Consider the following 22003-nt stretch of genomic DNA (forward strand, 5'->3'; position numbering starts at 1 on the left):
CAAGAATGAGATTTTCTCCCCAACTGGGTATGAACTTAGTTCAGATAGAATTCCTGCCAGAAATCTGGACCTCGGACTAGAGTAAAGCGGGCAGAAAAGGATATAATGAACAGGAAGTCGGACTCCAAGGATGTAATGAACACAATTCTCACTCCACAACCAGGGCTCATTAGAGACGATCTTCAGCTACAGAGACAGAGGTTGAGGAGGTTGTTCCAGTCACCCTGAGAACTCCCTCACGTCATCGAAACTCTCTGAAGTGGTCTTTCTCTGAAGGTGAGACTGAACTCTGTGGCTCAGAAATTCTCCAATCAGTTTCACCTGAGGGAGGGGTCTGGAGACCAGGACCTGAGCAAGACCCTCAATGATCCCCCACACCATTGCCGGATCCGAGAGCTTCCACCAGGGTTCAGATGGAGACTCCTTGGTCCTATTCTCTATAGGATCTAAGAGGTGATAGCCATCATTGGTCCGATCCATGCCCTTTGTTGGAACTGGCATCGTTGGTCTATGCTCATCAGAATCACTGTTCATGCTATATTCCTCCACATACCACATATCACTGCCAATGGCTGGAGGGTCCTGGGAGGCATGCTTTGTTGGATCCAATGCCTTCAACCTCTTGGGGTCAGAGATGGCAACCTCTGTCCTATCCTTCTCAATTGCCCAGTAGGACTCTGAAGACGAGGATGAACCTGAGGTTGGATCCAAGACAGCGTCAAACCCATCGCCTGACTACAACGTGGGCTAAAGTTCAGGTTCCCCCTATGGAGACCTTCAGATCTTCTCAGAACAGATGTCCAGGATGGCTAAGGCACTGGACTTAGATGTATCTTTATCAGATCCAAAGACAAAAGATAAAATTCTCAGGTGCCTCTACTCAGATTCACCTTCAGCTATATCCTTCCTCATTCTTGAAGGTCTAGAAGAGGTGATCAGTAACATATGAGATAAGCCGGCAGAGCTCTCAGTGACATCAAAAAAGATTGAGCTCATGTGTAAGATAAAACATAACACCTGGCCATCTCTCTTGAAGCACCTACCACCTTCTTTACTTGTCACAGAAGAGGTGCAATAATGTCACCATCTGAGCGTATGCTCTTCCAGATAGTTAATAACTGGTTTGCTGTCCTTGACCTCAAGGACGTGTATTTTCATATTTCCATTAGGAAAGACTACAGGAAACATCTCCATTTCAAATACCAGAACAGCTCTACCCTTTGGGCTCTTAACAGCACCCAGGGTGTTCACCAAGTGTAGGGCAGTGGTAGCCCATTTCAGATCCCTGGGATGTTCCCTTTTCCCTTTTCTAGAAGATTGGTTCATCATTACCCCATCTATGGACCTGTGGGTAAACGATATTGGGTTGGTTGTAAAAACTGCCAAAGGTTGGGCCTGGCGATCAATGTAAAAAAGTCACAGTTAGAGCCTACTCAAAAAGTAGCCAATTTGGTGCAGTTTTGGACTCCACAATTTGCAGGGTCATCCTGCCACTAGATAGAGCTCAGGCAATTAAATCTACAGTAGCTATGTTCTTAAGAAAACATTTTCAAAGTGTTTGGAATATACAGAGATTACTAGGGTTAATGGCAACTACCAAACAAGGGCAAGCAGGACTCAGCTTCTCTAGGTGGATCATTTCAGCCATCCAGTTGGCATACCAACATAGTGCTGTTCAAAGTCCTCTTCATCTGAAGGCTCAGTCTACCAGATCTCAAGCATCCTCTTCAGCCTTCATGTGAGGTGTTCTGCTCTCAGACATTTACAAAGCAGCTACATGGTTGACATCAGACATCTTTGTTAAGTATCATGCTGTAGACTTCAATTCTACACAAGATGTGGCAGTAGCTAGAGCAGTGTTGCAATCCCTGTTTGCCTTTAAAAACCTATAATGTTATGCACTTTTAAATTATTATACATATTAATAACCTTCTTGGCACAATTTCCAAGTTGCCTGTTTGGTTATATACTTCTTTAATGCAGAGTTCAGTGCATTAATGCTACTTGTATTGATGTTAATAAAATATGCCTTGGGGAGATTCACCCTGCCTCCTCATTTTGTGTGTAGCTTGGTAATCTCCCAATGTGGGACTGCACGAAGAATGAAGATGAAAATAGGGTTGTACTTACCTGTAACCATTTTTCATTGAGTTCATTTATGCAGGCACACATCCCTCCTTCTTGCCCCACTGTGAACTCTCTGGCAAGGTCCAGTATGAGATCGTGGTGACTCAGGAGAACTGAGGGAAAGAGGTCGCTTCTCTTAGGTAGTCACATGGCCATTTAGGCAGGAAATTGAGCTAGGATGTGACGGCGAGAAGCAGCCCCCTAATGGAGCTCTATGGAAGCAAACAGAAACTTCTCCAGTCTGCTGGCCTGCGCATGCACAGTCCCAATGTGGGACTGTACAAAAGAATGCAATGAACAATGATTACAGGTAAGTACAACCATTTTCCTTATACTTTATAATCAGTCCAAAATTCTCTCTTCATCCTGTTTTTGTTTATCAGAGAGTCATGGTTCCTTCACATATTATTATTTTGTACCCAAAGATAGTATCCATGTAGGAAAATAAGTTCTAATTTGTAGCTTTGCTCCTATGCATTCCATTGTTCTTATCTAAAGTTGGCTGGGTTAGGTGGCCCATATTGTTACACTGTGTTATCGGGCTACAAAAAGAGGAATGAAGCTTCAAGTGCAGCCTAGATCTGCTGTCTTTTATTTTCAAATTGTTTTGCTTGACAATGTGTTTGCTGTACAGATGTCTTCACTGAGAATCCTGATGAGAAATCCATCATCACTTATGTAGTTGCCTTCTACCACTACTTTTCCAAGATGAAGGTGCTCGCAGTGGAAGGGAAGAGAGTTGGAAAGGTAAGGTCCTGGTCATCCCCCCTCTGTGCAGCATACAAGTTCTTTACTTTTCATAGAGAATTGCACTAAATTATAATTACTTAATAAGGATAAGCAACTCAGTAAACCTGTTTTGCAATTTATCTTTATTTTTGCAGTTTTTTTAATATGAAGTCACAATTTAAGAATACTAGCAATATGCCTGCCTATATTAAGGGTGTGTGTGGATAGTACGCACTCACCATATCTGTGCAGAAGATTGCTTGCTTACTCTCTCATAGAACTCAATGGGAACTGTTAAGAATCAAGCCCACTGTTAATACAGAAATCCACCCTGGTTGTGCTGAAATGGAAATCTGAGACTGGCTTTCATATATATGATGTGGTCATATCCAGACTGTTCTAACTTTGGGAATTAGGTACTTTATCTCAGCCTCTCAGACTCACACGCTATATTGTTTGGGATGTTTCAGCCTAAACTGGTTCCTTACCAGCTGCCAATAAACTTCAGTGTATCACCCAGCAGACTATCTCTGTTACCCTCCCATGGAGCAGTGCTTCCATGGGAAAGAGGATACCTACCATTCTGTGGGACATTTTACAACTTCCAGATGTTGCCATGGATCTCAGAGTGCTCTTAGTGACCATTATTACTAAAAAAATTATGGTTATGTGAACTGGAGGTCAATTGTTGTACATGTACATTTATAAAGGGATTTATGTATGATAATTCATAATTCCTTAATATTTGATAAAATCCTGCCAGTATGAAGGCTTTCATAGACTTTTAAATCTGGTGTGTGTGTGTGTGTGTGTGTTCCTTTTTAAACTGGTCTGACAGGCCCAAGGTTTCTATGCATACAGCCCAGAATTTCTAATCTGTTACACTACATAAGATTCCTTTATGCAGGATCTTCTGACTGATCAAGTGTTTGACATATTTCCAGTAGTAGCCACAGGTGCCAAGTGAGCAATACTCTGTTTATCCTTTTCTCAGGTAATGGACCATGCGATGGAGACCGAGAAGATGATCGATAAGTATGGTGGGCTTGCTTCAGACCTGCTGACATGGATAGAACAGACTATTACCATTCTCAACAGCCGCAGGTTTGCTAATTCTCTGGCAGGTGTGCAGCAGCAGCTCCAGTCCTTCAGTACATATCGCACTGTGGAAAAACCACCCAAGTAAGCACCTGTCAAGTAGAAGGTTGTTTGGAGAGTTTTTGCTGATGTGTACCACTTTTTCACTGGCTTACACTAATCCCATCTGCATCATGACTCATTGGTTGTGATCTGAGTGGGTTTTTTTGAGAGAAGATTGGCACATGATGACGACGACGCTGTAATGTATTACAGGAAGAAGCCAAGCTGAAGGGGAAAAGGGTAATTGGTGTACCGAAAAAGACATTTTGTTATGGTGCCAAGATAAAATGCAACTCTAGGGGTTTTGTGCAGGCCTGCAGTTCTCTGTCTTTTTTCAATGAGGGCGAATTTAATACATTTTAATATCTGAACAGTTAGTGATTACTTGGTATGTCAAAGAAGAGAAAAGGTCTGTTTCTCTCTTTTAGGCTATTAAGCAAAAGTATTCATTGTGAAGATTACTTTCAAATGGCAGTTTTCTTCAGCAGCTACAGTGTTAAACAGGAAATTGGGGAAGTCCTAGTGCAAGGATAAGCGCATTACAGTCCTAGTGCTCTTTTTTGGGTTATGCCATCTGTGTGAACTAGCAGTGATTAGCACAAGGGTATTTAATATGTTAGTTGCAGATCTTAGGCACATTGATACATCATGCTTGTCAATTATAAAACCTTTGCTCTTGAAGTGCCCAAGCCAGATATTGCTGGGTAAATTGGTGAAGTTTTGTTTCATAAGATATTAGAAAGTGCCAGTAGTACATCATGCTATCAAGTAGTTCAAGATCTGATGACTCTAGGGCTCAAGTGAAACAAAAGAATAAAAGTTGACAGCCTTGCTTTTCTCTTTCCATCATGAATATTTATCAGGGTAATAGTTGATAGGATATATTGGCCCACAGTGCTTAGTATGGTAATCCAGAGACCCTTCATTGATTATACCAACATTAATTGCCCCAACTCAGCTAGAGGCTATACATATGTGGCAGCATGCTTCTATATGCATAGCCATAGCTGTTTGGGGAACGTGCATGGAAACAGCTGCTGCGCTCATGATTTTCCAGTCTGGTCCAGTAGCTGTAGCTATACAAATACAGGCCCAGCTGGAGTCTCAGTACTACCTAGATTTCTGGGGTATAATTCTAATTCCTCCTTCCTACAGCAGCCCAAAACACAACCAAAATTCTGCTTCTGGGGAAAGGTGACTCTGAGGAATAGTTTGGGCAAGGGGGCAGGAGGTCTACCACAGAAGGAGACAATCAATGAAAATTGCTCCCCTTGTACTCACAGAAATTTAGGCAGGATCTAATCTATTGGCTATTCAGGAAAAAGAGGTAAGCGCTGGACTATATACCTAGTTTGAACGTGTGCTAATTGCTGCACACATCTACATTTGCATCAGGGTTGATAGTTACGATGGTATCAATATTTAAAAGTCAATTCTATCATTGTCATTCCTTTCTGCCAAACGAATTGCAACATCAGTTCTAAACTCTAATAATACTGATAGCCTACTAGAAGAACAATTAGTACAGTGCAGTGTGTGTGCTTGTACGTGTTTTGATCATTAATCTGTGTAGTCTGAGTTCAGAACATATCAGAAGTTCAGTGATAGAAGTTGCTTGTTGCTGCTTTTCTGTGTCTTCTTTATTCAAAGCACGTTCTTAATTTTTCTGTATTCTTGGACAGGTTTCAGGAGAAGGGGAACCTGGAAGTCCTGCTGTTCACCATCCAGTCTAGAATGAGAGCCAACAATCAGAAAGTATATACTCCTCATGAAGGCAAACTAGTGTCTGACATCAACCGGGTACTTAAGACTTTAACTTACAATCGACAGAGAAGTATTATATATCCCTTTTATGGCCTTACGTTTCCAGAGTTGTTTCACCTGAGTGTTGCAGTAGGTTACAGAAATTATGTTGGTGGCTGTCTGTTAATGACTAGATGTTTCAGAACTTCCAGAAAAGCTGGCTGTTCATTGAGGATGCTCCTGTATGCTACTGGAAATCAAGTATATGCGTAACTTTTAGCATTTATTTAGAAACTTCATAAACTGCCTCTCCAAAGACCTGTTTGAGGTAGCTCACAAAGGAAGCAAAGCGAAAATAAAATTTAAAATATATTAAAAATCCCTACCATGTTAAATGAAGAATACTCATTCTCTGAGAAGCGGCACAGCCACAGTAACATAGATGCCTTTAATCCACATTTGCACTTTGCCATATGAAAAGCGAAAGGAAAACTATTCCCCCACAATTAGCTGACTATATTTTTCCCAGCTAGAATTTAAGGGCTGATTTACTTTTCCTGCCCAGCCTAGCAATCCTGATCGTCTCTTGGAACATGCTTGCTTGGATAATGTGTAAATGAGGTGTTACAAATACAGACTGCAGCAATGCCTTTGATTTGTAGTGGCTGGGAAGAAATTTTGCTGGTGATCATAGGAATTGCTGCAGGCTGTTATTTGTTATTACTCCATTCATTATTAAGTTTATTCACATGACTGGGTGCCTGAAGACAATCAGGGCTACTCATACATACCAGAAAATGATTGTGGGAACTAATCTTTAATGCTTTGTAGTCATTTTAAGGAAGAGAAATACAAAAGAATACAAAGAACAAAGAGGCATCTCTTTACTGATTGATTGATTGATTTATGTCATTTATAGTCTACCTTTCTCACTGAGACTCAAGGTGGATTACACAGTATGAGATTAGTACAATCAGTATCAAGGACATTTCCATACTGTATCAAGGACATTTCCATAAACAATGCCATTGGGTAAATAGATACAAGTTTAATCAGTCAGTCTAATTAAATTTGTAGACAGCAACAGTGCAATCCTAAACAGAGTTACACCAGTCTAAGCCCATTGATTTCAAGATCGTACTGTAAATGTTGAAATCAAAATATGTGGAATCTTCCCTTCAGACAAAGCTCAAATCTAAAAGATATTTTTCAGTAATTTATCCAGATCCAATATATTTTTGATGGAGGGGAAAAAATTTTATCTGGCAGTTTACTTACATATTTCCCTAAAGTAATTGTTAATTTTCCGTCCTCTTTTTTTAAATTTATTTTTTTGAAATACCATTTCTCTCTGTGAAATACCATGTTTTTATTAATTTCTTATTACTTTTGTGTGTTAATGGATTAACATACTAAATATATAATATCTTAATTTTCTTATTTAAGACTAGACTAATTTTAGTTTACTAATTGCTATATAAATAACCAATTAAAATGAATTAACACATTGTTGACGGAGGGGAAAAACTTTATTTAGTAGTTTATATATTTGGTTACTTACTTATAATCAGTTTGAATTATATACTTGCCTAAAGTAATTGTTAAGTTTCCTACTTTTTTCCTTTTGAAGTAATATTTCTGCATATTATGTCTTTATTATTTCCTCTTTAATTTTGTGTTTCAATGGACCAACATATTATATATATAATAGGTCAATCCACTAATTTAAGACTAGACGAATTTTAATCTATTAAACTGAATAATGGAATTAATATCAAATAAAGTGTGATAGAATTTAAAGTGGATATAAAATATAAAAATGTTTATAGTTTCATCTCTGCTGAATCTTTAACAATAGGTGGAAAGTATAATTAGTACCACTTCGGATTATCTGCTTGGAACTGAGGGAGGGGGGGTTAAAAATAGCTCATATATTCTAACTATATTTTGTATATATTCTATTTTATTATTATTATTCAATCTATTTCTATATTTATGCATAATCTTTTAGATGTACTTAAGTTTTTTGTTCTATGCACTGTTAACTGTTCTTTTCTTACATCTTTAAATAAAACTTAAAATTAAAAAAAATAGATACAAGTTTTAAAAGACATAGCATTAGCAAGAATCCAATGCAGAGTAGAAGAAATACTGAGACAGAACATAATCAATTCTAGGACTGACATTAGACAACATAAAGCACAGGTAGTACATAGAAGTACATATTTAAGGCAACAGATAATATGTAAGGCAACATAGTGGTGAAGTCTACGGGACCTAACTCATTAGCGAAGCATCTGAGACCCCATCCCTACAATACAGCCCTCCTATTTGAGTAAATAGCCTTTTTGAATAATTTGGTTTTGCATTGTTTGCAGAAAGCCAGGAGAGTGGGGGCTGTCCTGACTTCCTCAGGCAGGTTGTTCCACAGGGTAGGGGCCACCACAGAGAAAGCCCGTGTGCGGGCTGCTGTTGATTTCGCCCATGTGCAGCCTGGCACCTGCAGGGGACCCTGTTCAGATGAGCGAAGCTCATGGGGAGGAACATGGGGGGGAGGCGGCCCCATAGGTCTGCCGGACCAAGGCCATGAAGAGCTTTGTATGTAATAACCAATACCTTGAACTGAGCATGATAACTGATAGATAGCCAGTTAAGTGACTGTAGGATGGGAGTGATGTTCGTGCTCCTGCTCGTGCCTGATTAACAGTCAAGCTGCAACATTTTGGACTAATTGGAACCTCCTAGTTCAGTTAGATGGGAGACCTATGTATAGTGCATTACAATAGTCAAGCCTTGATGTTACCATAGCATGGATCCAGGTGACCAGGTTGGCCATGTCGAGATAAGAAGCCATCTTTTAAGCTAGAGTGAGGTTGTAGAAAGCATGTTTTGCTGCTGCCTTAACTTGTTTTTCTAGTAGTAGCGCTGAATCCAGTATAGCCCCTAGGCCAGGGCTTTTTTTTAGCTGGAACGTGGTGGAACGGGGTTCCAGCACCTCTTGAAGATGGTCACATGGCTGGTAGCCCCGCCCCCTCCAACAGCATGGAGGGCAATCTAAACTCCCCTCTGTCTGGAGATCAGGGGGCAGGGCCACCAGCGATGTGACCATTTTCGCCGAGGGCGATTTAAACTTTAAAAAACTCCCCCCTTGTTCCAGATGACCCAAAGTGACATCATTGTGTGGTCCTGTGCTGGCAACCCACTGAGTTCCACCACCTCTTTTCTCAGAAAAAAAGCCCTGCTGTAGGCTCTTAATCAAGTCTGCAAGGGTCAGACGAACTCCATCGAAAGTGGGGAGTACAATATCTTTCAAGATCTCTGCCTTCCCAACAAGCATCACTTCAGTCTTGTCTGGGTTCAATTTCAATTTGTTGTTTTTCAACCATTTCACCATGGCTGTCAGGCAGCGATCTAAGGTTTTTACTGCATCCTGTGGGGACCTGGATAAGGTATCATGTTGGTGATGTGATAGCAAGAAAGCAGGCTGACCAGTGCAGCACACATATGGACATGAAACTTTGTAAAGTGAGCCATGTTGCACTGTATAGGCATTTCCATAGGTTCAATTCTCTTTCTTCCATGAAACTCCTTTGCACAGGCTTGGGAGAAGCTAGAGAAAGCAGAGCATGAACGGGAATTGGCACTGAGAAATGAGCTTATTAGGCAAGAGAAGCTGGAGCAGCTCGCCCGACGCTTTGATCGCAAGGCTGCAATGCGGGAGACATGGCTAAGTGAAAACCAGCGCCTTGTTGCACAGGTAATGGGGAACTTATGAGAATGTGCTGGTTCCAGTTTCAGATCTTCCTGAAAGAATCCAGAACAGCAGATAAATTATATTTGTGTGTCTAGACAGGGAGGTGGGTTGGTGCACATGTAAACTTTTGCAAAATCTTCTACAAATGAAACTTCGTTATCCAGAAAATAGTTGTATTTAACTGTCAATGATTACAATATGATTGTAAAGCAAGAAGGCCAAGTCAGGTTTTCTTAGTATCCATCAGAGTTGCTCAAGGAGACATAAGAGAACAGTGAATGGAGCTTTTCTTTTCTTTGCTCACTGTGGGTAGGCCACACTGGCGTTTTAGGTGTAGCACTAAAGCTGCTTGGGGCTGAGCAGCAATCCTGCTTTAAAGATAACTTGTTTATAGACTATTCATATGTGTATACTCTGGAGACCAATTCATGTGTGATATCAAAGATAAATTTTGCCCTTATCTACTGTTTAAGGTGAATGCCATAATGGTTGAAAAGAGAGAGCCATATATGTAAACAAGGGGCAGGGTAGGTGGCATCTCCAGTTAAAAAGATCAAGTAGTAGGTGCAAAACCACCACTTGAGACTTTGGAGAGCTGCTGCCAGTCAGAGTACTGGCTTTGATTGACCAGTGGTCTGACTTAGTATGAGGCAGTTTCATGCAATCATGAAATGTGCTAGGAAACTGTGATTAGCCACATTATCTGGTCTGTGATTATATGGACCATTATCTTTCCTTCGAACAATTACGGGCATTCACTAGGACTCTGAGACATTTTTTAAAATTATTATTATTATTTCAATTTTTATTCTGTCCTCCCCACACAAACAGGCCCGGGGCGGACTACATCAAATAAAAACATTTATAATTTACACCTTAAAAACAGTTAACATCAATGAACAGCACAAAAATACAATATGTAGTTAAGATATACAGTAGCAATCAGCTAATTGGAGGGAGTCAATCTGCTACTTTAAAACTGGATGGTAGATGGTTCTAATAGGGAGGGATCCGGTCTTCCAGAAATAGCTAAGTTGTAAGTATTTACTAAGGAAAGTGAATTGGCCCTTAATTAGAATTAGGGTTGGGTCTGCAACTGAGAGCCAAGCTACAAGTGACGAATTACACTTGCCTGGCAAGTGAACAGACTCACGTGTATTGCTCTGTTCACTTGCCATTCACTTGCTCTCCACTTGATCAAGTGAAGAGCAAGTGGAGGGCAAGTGGATGTAGAGGATGAATAAAGATTAGTGAAGGAGGGTATTCAGTGGAATGATAGACTGAGGACAGATCTGGTCCAGTTGTTTGTACTGGGGGAAGGGAGTGCATGTCAAGATTTTGGATTCCAAAGGATTTGTGGCAATACTGGCTGGTACCCTGGAGGAATTAAGAATTAGACTCAACACAATTTGCACTAAATTACACCCGTTGTAGTTCTAGAGTGGTGTAATATCTAACTGCAAATTCGTCTGGAGCCACTTAGATGGCATAAAGGAGCATGCCCTCCCCCAATATCCCCAAACACAGTTCCTTTTCCTGTTTTATGCAGTGACTTAAATGGTTTTTCTAGTAGAATGAATGATCAAATGTATCACAGTTACCATCCATAAAGAGAGAAGTTTAACTAGATCAAATTCATGTCTTTACATGGGTATATAGACACCTCAGTCATGCTGTGAGATGCAACACAAGTCTTGCTTTGGCATGTCCAAGGGATTGCACCTTTTAAAAACCTGTGAACTCAAGATAGTCTATTGCCACCTACCTCTGGAACTAAACAGATGTTAGATATTTCTTTCTAACTGTGTACACTGATATGCAGCCAGTCTGCTCCCTGGTGTATATATATACAGCTTGGGTTAATTGCATATCTTTATGGAACCAGAATTTGTAGATTTGCACTAGGGGGCCCCACATTCTCTCCAGGTTATTAAAACTAACAATAATGTCTGAGTAATTTGTGGAAAACCTTTACTACTTGATACTGCCTATTGTGTACACTGGCCCTGATGGAATAATAATGCAAGGCCAAACCACATAGAAGCTATGGCTAAAGCTCAGTATGAGCTTAGGCTAGCAAGAGATACTAAACACAACAAAAAAAGGAATTCTTTGTTTATGCTGAGAGCAAGAAAAAGAACAAAGAAGTGGTAGGCTCACTGTGGGGAGAAGAAAGTGGAATTTTAACAAGTGATAAAGGAAGGGCATAACTGCTCAGTTCCTACTTTATATCTCCTCAGTCTTTCTTGCAAGGAGAACTGTGTTCAGTCTGGAAAGAGAACACATGATGAAGGAAGGGAGTTGCAGCCGAGGATAGGCATAGGCGTGGTACATAAACACCTAGTTTCTTGAAATGAAACCAAGTCCTCAGGGCCTGATGAATTGCATCCTAAGGTACTAAAGGAACTTGCTGATGTAATTGTGGAGCCTCTGCCTATCATCCGTGACAATTCTTGGAGAACAGGTGAGGTGCCTGAAGATTGGAGCTGGGCACATACAGTCCCCATCTTCAAGAAGGGTAAAAGGAGGAACCAGGTAACTACTGACCTGTCAGCTTGATGTCCATACCTGGAAAGGTTTTAAAACAAATAATCAGTCAGTTCTTGAGCAGTTAGAAAAGATGGCTAAGAGCCAGCATGGGTTCCTCAGTCATGTCAGACTAACCTTATCTCCTTGTTTGAGAGAGTTACTACTTCGGTGGATCAAGGAAATGCTGTAGGCATAGTTTATCTTGATTTCAGTAAGGCTTTTTTATAAGGTTCCATGTTATATTTTTGTTGACAAGTTGGTAACATGGTTTAGAGCCTATTATACTGTTAGATGGATTTGTTGCTGGTTGACAGACCATACCCAAAGGGTGCTTGTAAAGGGTTCCACATCTTCTTGGAGAGGAGTGACAACTGGAGTGGCTCAGGGATCTGTCCTGGGCCCTGTGTTGTTCAACATCTTTATAAATCACTTGGATGAAGGAACAGAGGGAACGCTTATTAAATCTGAAGATAACACTAAATTGGGAGGGGTTGCAAACACACTAGAAGACAGAAGCAAGATGATCTTGACAGGCTGGAAAAATTGAGCTAAAACTAACAAAAAGAATTTCAACAGAGATAAATGTAAAGTTCTGCATTTAGGAAATATTAAAGGCATATTTATAGAATGGGGGAGACCTGTCTTGGTAGCTGTACAAGTAAAAAGGATCTCAGAGTCTTAGTTGATTATATACTGATCATGAGTCAGCAGCATGATCAGTTAAGCAGCAGCTCAAAAGACAAATGCAGTGCTGGGATGCATTAACAAAAGTATAGTATCCAGGTCATGTGAAATGATGGTACCACTTTACTCTCCTTTGGTTAGACCTCACTTGGAGTCTTGTATTCAGTTGTGGGCACCACAGTTTAAGAAGGATATTTACAAGCTGGAGTATGCCCAAAGGAGAGCAACAAAGATGGACAGGGGTCTGAAGACCAAGTCCTATGAGGAAAGGTTGAAGGAGCTGGGTATGTTTAGCCTGGAGAGGAGGTGACTGCGAGGTGATACGACAGCCCTCTTCAAGTATTTGAAGGGCTGTCTCACAGGGGATGGAGCAGAGAGTTGTTTTCTGTTGCCCCAGTGGTTGGACCAGAAGCTAGATGGCCATCTGACAGCAATGATGATTCTATGACTCAGGATGAATTTAGGCAGAGCAGAAGGCAGAAAGTGGGAAGGGATGAGCTGGTGCTAGGCTTTTGAGGCCCTTTCTAATATGCCTAGGGAATGCTGATGGCCACTTTGGGTTCGGGAAGGAATTTTCCTCCAGGCCGTATTTGCCAGGGATCCTGGAGGGTTTTTGCCTTCCTCTGGGCATAAAGCAGGGGTCGCTGGGGGAGATAAGGGGAGGAGGTAGCTGTGAATTTCCTGCATTGTGCAAGGGGTTGGACTAGATGACCATTTAGACCCTTTCCAGCTCTGAGTTTCTAAATTGCATCTCCATGCAGTCTTTTGAAATGAGCTTGCTAGATTCAACTGGTAGTTTCCAAAGCATGCAAAGACACTCAAGTAAATCGCCCCCTCCTACTTTATATAGCATGAGAGGCAGACTTGATATTGCTGATCAAAGTAGCATTTACCTTATGCAGGATAACTTTGGGAATGACTTGCCAGCTGTGGAAGCAGCAAAGAAGAAACATGAAGCCATTGAAACAGACACGGCTGCCTACAAGGAACGTGTACAGGCCATAGAGGAAGTGGCCAAGGAGTTAGAGATGGAGAACTACCATGACATCAAGCGCATCAATGCTCGCAAGGACAACATCTTACGCCTCTGGGAGTACCTGCTGGAGCTGCTGCAAGCCCGCCGTAGGAGGCTGGAGATGAACCTTACTCTGCAGAAGTTGTTCCAAGATATGTTGCATAGCATTGATTGGATGGATGAAATGAAAGTAAGGAGAGGCATGAGTGGAGCTCAGTAGGGTGCTAGAATGAAGTTAGTTAGTTAGGGAGTGGCTTATCCTTTTGGAAGCCAAAGCATCCCAGCTTATTTATTTAATCTACTGATAAACTTATGCCCTGGTCTGCTCAAAGTGTTGACAGAATGTTCCTAGCAATATTTTTGAAACCTTATAGAAAATTAACAATCCAATCCACAAAATAGTAGTATTTATTATGCCAGCCAGTTCTTTTAAGAGATGCTGAAATTATCTTGGCCAACATTAGAAGGCCACTAGAGTATTAGCCTGACAAGACCCTGGGTGAGGGTTGCCAGGGTTTTCACTTAATCCCTGTGGGGAACTGTTTGTTAAAAAAAAAAAAAAAACAGAGCCCGAACAGGTTCAGAATGGTGCCATGAAGGAGGAAGGGCTCTTGCCTCCCCGCCACAAGCAGTTTTCATGGTTTGTAATAAGATTAGATCTGACGAAGAGAACTTGATTCTCGAAAGCTTATGCTATAATAAAATTGGTTAGTCTTAAAGGTGCTACTGGACTCTTTTTGATTTTGTAATAAGATTGGATCACAGGATTAGAAAATAGTGCAATAAAAAACTGTATAAGACATGACATTCCTCAAGTGATTTCCATCACAGAAAGCAATGTTTTTGATACTTCAAGAAGTGAGAACTGCTTACGGGATCATTTAGGAAAAAGGAATGGCAGGCAAAAAAGGATTAAGCAACTAATTCCTTCTCTGCTCAAGGTCATCTTCTTCCAAAGTGGCTGCTCTTTTTTTTTTAGTTGCTATTGGAACACCATTATTCATGGTTGTGCATATTGTGTAGTTAGCTGATTGAGAGCCAAGATGCATTCTCTTTTTATGTTTCTCTAGGTTAAACTTTTGTCCCCTGAATTTGGGAAACATCTGTTGGAAGCGGAAGATCTGCTTCAGAAACATAGATTGATGGAGGCTGACATGACCATTCAAGCTGAGAAGGTCCATGCTGTCAGCACAGCTGCCCTTAAATTTGCCAATGGAGATGGTAGGTGTTCGTCCAGAAGAAACTATATTCCTCTGCCTGAATACCTCGAGTAAGTGAATGAGATAATGTATGTTGGCCAGTCAGAATTGCAAATGGGGAAAGAAGGAACAGAGACAGTTTGTATGCAGACTTCTGGTATCCACTTCTTGCTCTTTATAGGAAGCTAATGCCTCTGGCTAATGCCTCTAAATTGACTACATTTTTAGCAATGTGGCTCAGGATGTACAAATGAATTTATTGTTAGACCATGATATTCAACTAGTATCAGCTAAGCTGGACACCTTCAAAACTGCAGGATATTAGGGATATACATCAGAGTTATATTTGTGATCTGTGATAGAGATACAGCAGATGAGAGCTAGAGTTTGGATGCTAAGAGCCTTTTCACATTAAGATTTAAGTGCAATAGTTGCAGAATTGTTGCAGTTTTTCCAACACTTAAACAGCAATATAAATTCATTACTTTTTCATGATTTCTGTGCATCCCATAAATCTGCAGAAGCCTCTTTAGAACATTCTAGATCTCTAGCCAAAAATTAGTAACAAAATCTCCTCTCCTAAGGGGACAGTTTTTACTCTCATGTACATGCCACAAGGGGAAGGGTCCTCATTAGAGATGTGCACCCCCCAAAAAATTCAGTAAATCTGAATTTTATTGAATTTAAAAAGGGGGGGGGAATTGCCTGCATTCCTAATAGATTCTCTAATTCGGTTCAGCTATTTCTGAAAAATTCAGTAATTCAACCATTATTCCTTATGGGGGAATCACACTGGAGACGGGGGGCGGACTTTTTCGATGAAACTTCACCAAATTTGGAGGGAACCTACTCCTTTCTGTTCTCTAAAGACCCCCCCCCCATGTTTCATGAAGATTGGACCCTGGGGGCCAATTTTATGGGCTCCCAAAGAAGGCACCCCAGCCACTTTCTCTTATGGGGAAAATATCTTGGGGCTATTCAAGGGGCAGGGAGTGGCATTTTTCAAGCAAAGTGTGTTTCTGCAGTGAAGTCAGCTTTGATTCCCGCCCCCCATAGAAACAATGGAAAGGTTGGGGCACTTTTCTCAGGGGCCCTTAGAACTGGCCCCAGGGTCCAATCTTCATGAAACTTGTGGGGGGATCTTTAGAGGTTCCCTCAAAATCTGATTAAGTTTGGTTGAAAAATGATCCCCTCCCAGCCCACCAGATAGTCCCCAGAGTGACTTCCCCATAGGAACCAACGGGAATACCTTTTTTAAAATTTGGAACACCTGGATTTCACTGAATCAGCCAAGATTCAGTATTTTAATCCAGATTCCAAACTGAACTACGCACCCCTAGCCCAATCTCTTTTCTAACCCTTTTAACACATACATAATCTGGAGTTCCCTCTTTAACTTCCCTCTTTAACTAGAGTTTCCTCTTTATCTTCCTCCACCAGGGCCCTTTTCACACTGCTTACCTTCACTTGCAATGACGTGGAACATCACGCAAAAAACGCAGAAGATCACGTTTTCTCGCGCGAGATTTGCACAATGTCGCGCAAATCTCGTGCGAGAAAACGTGATCTTCTGCGTTTTTAGTGCGATGTTCCACGTTGTTGTGAGTGCAGGTAAGCAGTGTGAAAAGGGCCCAGTTTAGGGTGGGACGGCTCTTTATAATGCCAAAAGCCTACTTGGTAGCCATGAAGCAAGAGTTGCCAGCTCTGCCTTGGGAAATTCCAGGCAGCAGAAATCCAACCATGTCCACACTTGTTTTAAAAAACATTTTAAAAGTGTATTATATTTTAGTTGCTGAGCACATCTCCATAGTTCCATACAAACTCTAGAGCTTACGTCTATATAGCCATTTATTTATTTACACCATAAAGACTCTTCCCTCAGACCAGTGCTCTGCCATTTTGTGAACATGTTCCTCTTTTCTTGCTTTTCTTTCTGTAATTACATTGTGTTGCTTTTCTCTAGCACTGCAAAATACATCTCTTTATAGCAAACACACGCAGTTATTGTTGTACAGCTAAGCCACCCTATACGGAAAAACTATTCCATTATGTATGTTGTAGATGATTTTTAATAATTTCCTGAAAATGTCATAAGAGAAGGATTGTATCTTATTATCTCTGTCACTAAGAAACATGTGCCATGCTTCTCAGTTTACTATTTCCTTTTTATCCACTCACTCTTCTTTAGGTTATCAGCCTTGTGACCCAAAGGTGATACGAGATCGTGTGAACCACCTTGAAATGTGCCACCAAGAACTGATGGCTTTGGCTGCAGAAAGGAAAGCTCATCTGGAGCAGTCCAAGCGCCTCTGGAAGTTCTTTTGGGAACTGGATGAAGCAGAAAGTTGGATCAAGGAGAAAGAGCAGATCTATTCCTCCTTAGATTATGGGAAAGACCTGACCAGCATTCTCATCCTGCAGAGGAAACACAAGGCCTTTGAGGATGAACTGCGTGGCCTGGAAACCCATTTGCAACAGACCACCAAAGAGGGAGAAACCATGATTGCGCAGAAGCATTTTGGAGCGCCCAGAATCCGTAGTAGGATTGAGGAAGTAAAAGCTCTTTGGGCCCAGCTGCAAGAACTGGCAGCTTTCCGCAAGAAAAACCTGCAGGATGCTGAGAGCTTCTTCCAGTTCCAGGTGGATGCAGATGACCTAATGGCCTGGCTACAGGATGCCTGTCGCCTGGTGTCCAGTGATGATGTAGGGCATGATGAATATTCCACTCAAGCCCTTGTTAAGAAGCATAGGGACCTCATCGATGAAGTCGTAGAAAACAAGGGTGTCATGGACAACCTGAACAAGCAAGCCCAGAGTTTCCCCACTGAGTTTCAGGATGCCCCTGGGTTTGAGAACAGATTGAAAGCCATCCAGGCAATGTACAATGAGGTTGTGTCCCTGGCAGATCTGCGCAGGCAGAAGCTACAGGATGCCCTGGATCTCTACACAGTTTTCAGTGAGACAGATGCATGTGAACTTTGGATGAGTGAGAAAGAGAAGTGGCTGGAGCAAATGGAGATTCCAGATACCCTGGAAGACTTGGATGTTGTGCAGCACAGGTATGAGCAATATTCTGGGAAATATCCACTTAATTATAATTAAGTAGGGAGTGTGGCATAGATAAGTGAACAATGAAGAGTCTTGTTGAGTCCTAAAGACTTGCACATTTATTTGTGACATAAGTATTCAGGGGTGCAGCCCTTTTAGCATGGAAATGTACATTACCCGAGCAAATAAAGATTTCTAAATCCTTGGTTGCTGACATAACATGAATGTCAGAGCAGAGGGTATTTGCAATGAAGAATAGGCACTAGAAGGGTGTCACTCAGTCCTTCTCTTACACATTGATCCTGTCCAAGGGTGGTTTTCTCATAGCCAGGCTTATTTTATTTCTGGTCTCAAACCCAGTATGGAGTGTGTGGCTACAGGAAAAAGTTTGCAAGGGAGAAAAAGCAGGTAGGGAGAAAGTTTAAGCATTTATGTCTTAGGACACCATTTTTTTTTAATGAAAAAGAATGTAATAGAGATGTGTTTCCCCCACCAACCAAAGACATGTCTGAAGGCAGATGTGGAGACTGGCTTCTAGACACAAGGGTCCTATTGGGCAGGGGAGGTATTGTATGGCTATTATTGCCCTGCATAAGCATTGACCTTCATTCACAAAATTGTAACACAATAGGCAGGCTTAAATCTAAAATGGTTTAGACCATAATCTCAATGTGTCTTTGCACGTTATTAATAGTGGTGCAAAATAAAAGGCAGTGAAGAGCACGGACCATGGTGTCTTAATTGTGGCCTGCCAAGTGCTACTGGAGCCCTTCTAGGTAACTGCCAAACCCACAACTTACTATTCAATAAATCAAAGAATCAAGATTCAGGTTGGCACGTGTAGCTGACCTCAGAAGCAATCTTGCATTGTTCCTAGTTTGGGCCTTAGTTTGTGAAACACAGCAATAAACCAATTATAAATCCGTGTTTTGTTTTGTTTTTGGAGGAACCTCATAAGTTGACAATAAAATGTCAAACTGATGTAAGATCACAGGTAGACCACTGCGTGTGATGAACATACATGCATTTTTTGCTGCAGTTGGCTGCAGCCCCATATTTTGCACAGCAAGAATCATTCATAATTTTCAGTCTCCGTGGGACTTCCAATTAGTGCATAGATCAAAGCATCTTCCATGGTAGGAATTTTGTAATGTGTGAGGTGGGTTAAATGTAGGGCTCAATTGAAAATATAAGGCTTGGCTTTAAACAGCCTAGCCATGCATATTTAGGAGAAGGCTTCTGCCTTCCAGAAGCAGAATAAGATCTTCAAATTGGCGTTGGTGGCCAGGCTAGATGGAATAGAACATGGTGGGGGTTAGTCCTTGTAACTGAGATTTTTGAAATTGATATATTATCTTCAGTGAACTTTTCAGATGAGGTGGGCTATTAATGGAATTAATTAAATAAATATGCTTTATTTCAGATTTGATATTTTGGAGCAGGAAATGAATAACTTGGCTTCTCAGATTGAAGGGGTCAACCGATCTGCCAGTGGCCTAATAGAAAGTGGGCACCCACGTAGTGGGAAAGTGAGGCAGTGCCAAGAGCATCTGAATGCCAGGTAAGGCCCTTCCCTGGTTGTTTTTGTATGTTCTATTTATTGCCTGCTTTTACTTCAAGGTGCTCAAGGTGCACCAGAGTGCCCTGCATCAGGGCCAAGACCCCCTTCATTTCAGCGCTGAACTTTGTTACATCCTCTTAGACCAGTCTTTTAAATATTCAAAGAAAATAAATCTGATTTTATTCCAGTCATTGTTTCTGAAAGAAGCTGCTTTTGGTTTTATGGTAGTAATTTGAGGGAATATATTTTGGGTACTTCTGCCCCCCTCCTCCAATTTTGAGGTATCTGGATGCCTCAGAAAGTAACATAGAAAGATATACAAAACATGTTCATTCAGCAGGAATGGGTTGTTTCATGGATAAGTAACCAACATATAGAGAAAACTGAACATCTATTCAGGTAACTAGATAGGCAGGGCAGGTGATATCCATCTCTATCTTGAAAATACCCTCAGCTTTCTTGAGCTGAAGTAACATCAATTATTCTTTTAAATAAAACACTTGGTGCTGTAGAAAATCCTCCAAAATGTATTCCTGGAAAGAGAGAGCAGTACAGGTAGCATGCACTGACGTATCACTGTATGTTGCATGTGTTATCTCACACATGGCCCTACCAAAGGCCAAATACTGGCTCTGAATTTTACTAACAGATTATGGCCAGCTTTGCAATGAGGCAAGGTGAATCAGTGGCCAAAGGCTCTGCTTTTCCCTCCGTGTTGATGCTGCTGCCCCACCTCCACCTAGGAGCAGTTAATGTTCCTTACTCCCAGGGGTCTCATTTTTCCATAGCTCATCTTGAGGTGGGGGGCAATATCTGTTGAGAAGAGACAGTAGGTTCATGATCTAGGGTGGCTCTTTTCAGATCAGAATTTATAGCCTCCTTAACAGCTTCATCAGGAGAATATGGAGTTAGTAGCATATAGAAAATGTTGTTTGATGTTTACCTCCTTGGCCACTTATCTGCTCAGTAGCTTTGAGACAACTGAAGGTTTTTATGGGATGACTGCCTATCACAGATTTTCCATCCCACTTGTTGCTAATAGGAGAGCCACCGGAGGCTGCTGCATAAAGCAAGGAAAGGATATGCCATTCTACCCATTTGACATTGTGCTTGGTGAAAGGATAACTGACTGGATGGCATATCCTTTCCCTTCTTTGTGCTGATCTGTCAATGTAGTAGTGTGGAGTTGAGTGTGTTCCCATGGGTACCAAAAACAACAGATGAGGAAGGAGTTTTAAAAGGTCTCTTCAACGATGCTTTTTCTTTGCCTTTCTAGGTGGAAGATCTTCCAGGAGATGGTGGCTCAGAGGCGGAAAGCTGTGGACTTTGCCCTTAGCCTCCACAATTACTGTGTAGATTGTGAGGAGACAAAGAAATGGATCCTTGAGAAAACCAAAGTGATAGAATCAACACAGGACCTAGGTAAAAACCTGGCAGGTATGATTGCCATGCAGAGGAAATTATATGGCATTGAGCGTGACCTAGCAGCCATCCAGGCCAGGCTTGCAGCCCTACAACAGGAAGCACACCGACTTGCTGGAGAGCACCCTGACCTAGCTGACGATATCCATCACCGCTTGGCAGCTGTCACGGGTGTTTGGCAGGATCTGCAGAACACGTTGCAGAGCCAGGAGGCCTCTCTTGGAGAAGCTAGCAAGCTGCACAAGTTTTTGCAGGACTTAGATGACTTCCAGGCATGGCTCTTCAAGGCACAGAAGGGTGTAGCTTCAGAGGAGGTGCCCAACTCCTTGGTAGAAGCAGAGCACCTCCTGCAGCAGCATGTTGTTCTGAAAGAAGAAATTGATCAACACAAGGATGATTATAGTAGCGTCAAAGAGATAGGAGACAGGGTGACTCGTGGGCAAACAGACGTGGAGTATCAGCAGCTGGAGCAGAGACTCCAGGGGATGGATACAGGCTGGAATGCCTTGTGTAAAATGCGGGAAAGCAAGGAGAAATTCCTCAGCCAGTGCCTGGGCTTCCAGGAATTTCTTAAAGATGCAAAACAAGCAGAAATTATCCTTACCAATCAGGTATGGCAATAGCATCGCCTTACTGTAATTTTATGCATGTTATATTAGTATTTCAAGACTGTATCTGGGTGCTTGTGCATGGTAAATGGTGTGCGATACTAGGAAATAGTGATGAAATTTGCGAACTGTTCACAGTGTATTTAGCTGTGCTACCAGACAGATCTTCTGGTGTGTGCCCTCCACAGGAAAACCCTGACCATGATAACTCCAGCTCATTCTAGGTGATCATATGTAACTATCACCATGGACAGGATTTGCCTTTCAACCCATTTTGGGAGGTGCTAGAAAAACAGAGCTTACTAATCCTTGCTAAAAGCAGAATCCTGTGAATGATAACGGTGTCGTTAACCAACTTGCCAGATTATACTACAGGCAGGTTTTTAAAATACTTACTATGTAGCCACCTTATGTCCAATACTTGCATCTTACTAAACTAACTTA

General features: G+C 41.5%; 1 protein-coding gene across 4 annotated transcripts in view; it reads left to right on the forward strand.

The window, feature by feature from the left end:
• The window catches only part of SPTB (spectrin beta, erythrocytic), a 147368-nt gene that overhangs the window by 77806 nt on the left and 47559 nt on the right, over positions 1-22003 (forward strand). For all 4 annotated transcript variants that reach the window (XM_054972835.1, XM_054972836.1, XM_054972834.1 and 1 more), the window contains exons 8-16: positions 2762-2874; positions 3851-4038; positions 5679-5796; positions 9338-9496; positions 13609-13911; positions 14792-14942; positions 17109-17979; positions 19392-19529; positions 20806-21562. In XM_054972835.1, coding sequence (XP_054828810.1) covers positions 2762-2874; positions 3851-4038; positions 5679-5796; positions 9338-9496; positions 13609-13911; positions 14792-14942; positions 17109-17979; positions 19392-19529; positions 20806-21562 — 2798 coding nt within the window. The remainder of the gene's footprint in view (positions 1-2761; positions 2875-3850; positions 4039-5678; positions 5797-9337; positions 9497-13608; positions 13912-14791; positions 14943-17108; positions 17980-19391; positions 19530-20805; positions 21563-22003) is intronic.

This window comes from Eublepharis macularius, chromosome 2, assembly GCF_028583425.1.
Source record: "Eublepharis macularius isolate TG4126 chromosome 2, MPM_Emac_v1.0, whole genome shotgun sequence".
Classification (NCBI taxonomy): Eukaryota; Metazoa; Chordata; class Lepidosauria; order Squamata; family Eublepharidae; genus Eublepharis; species Eublepharis macularius.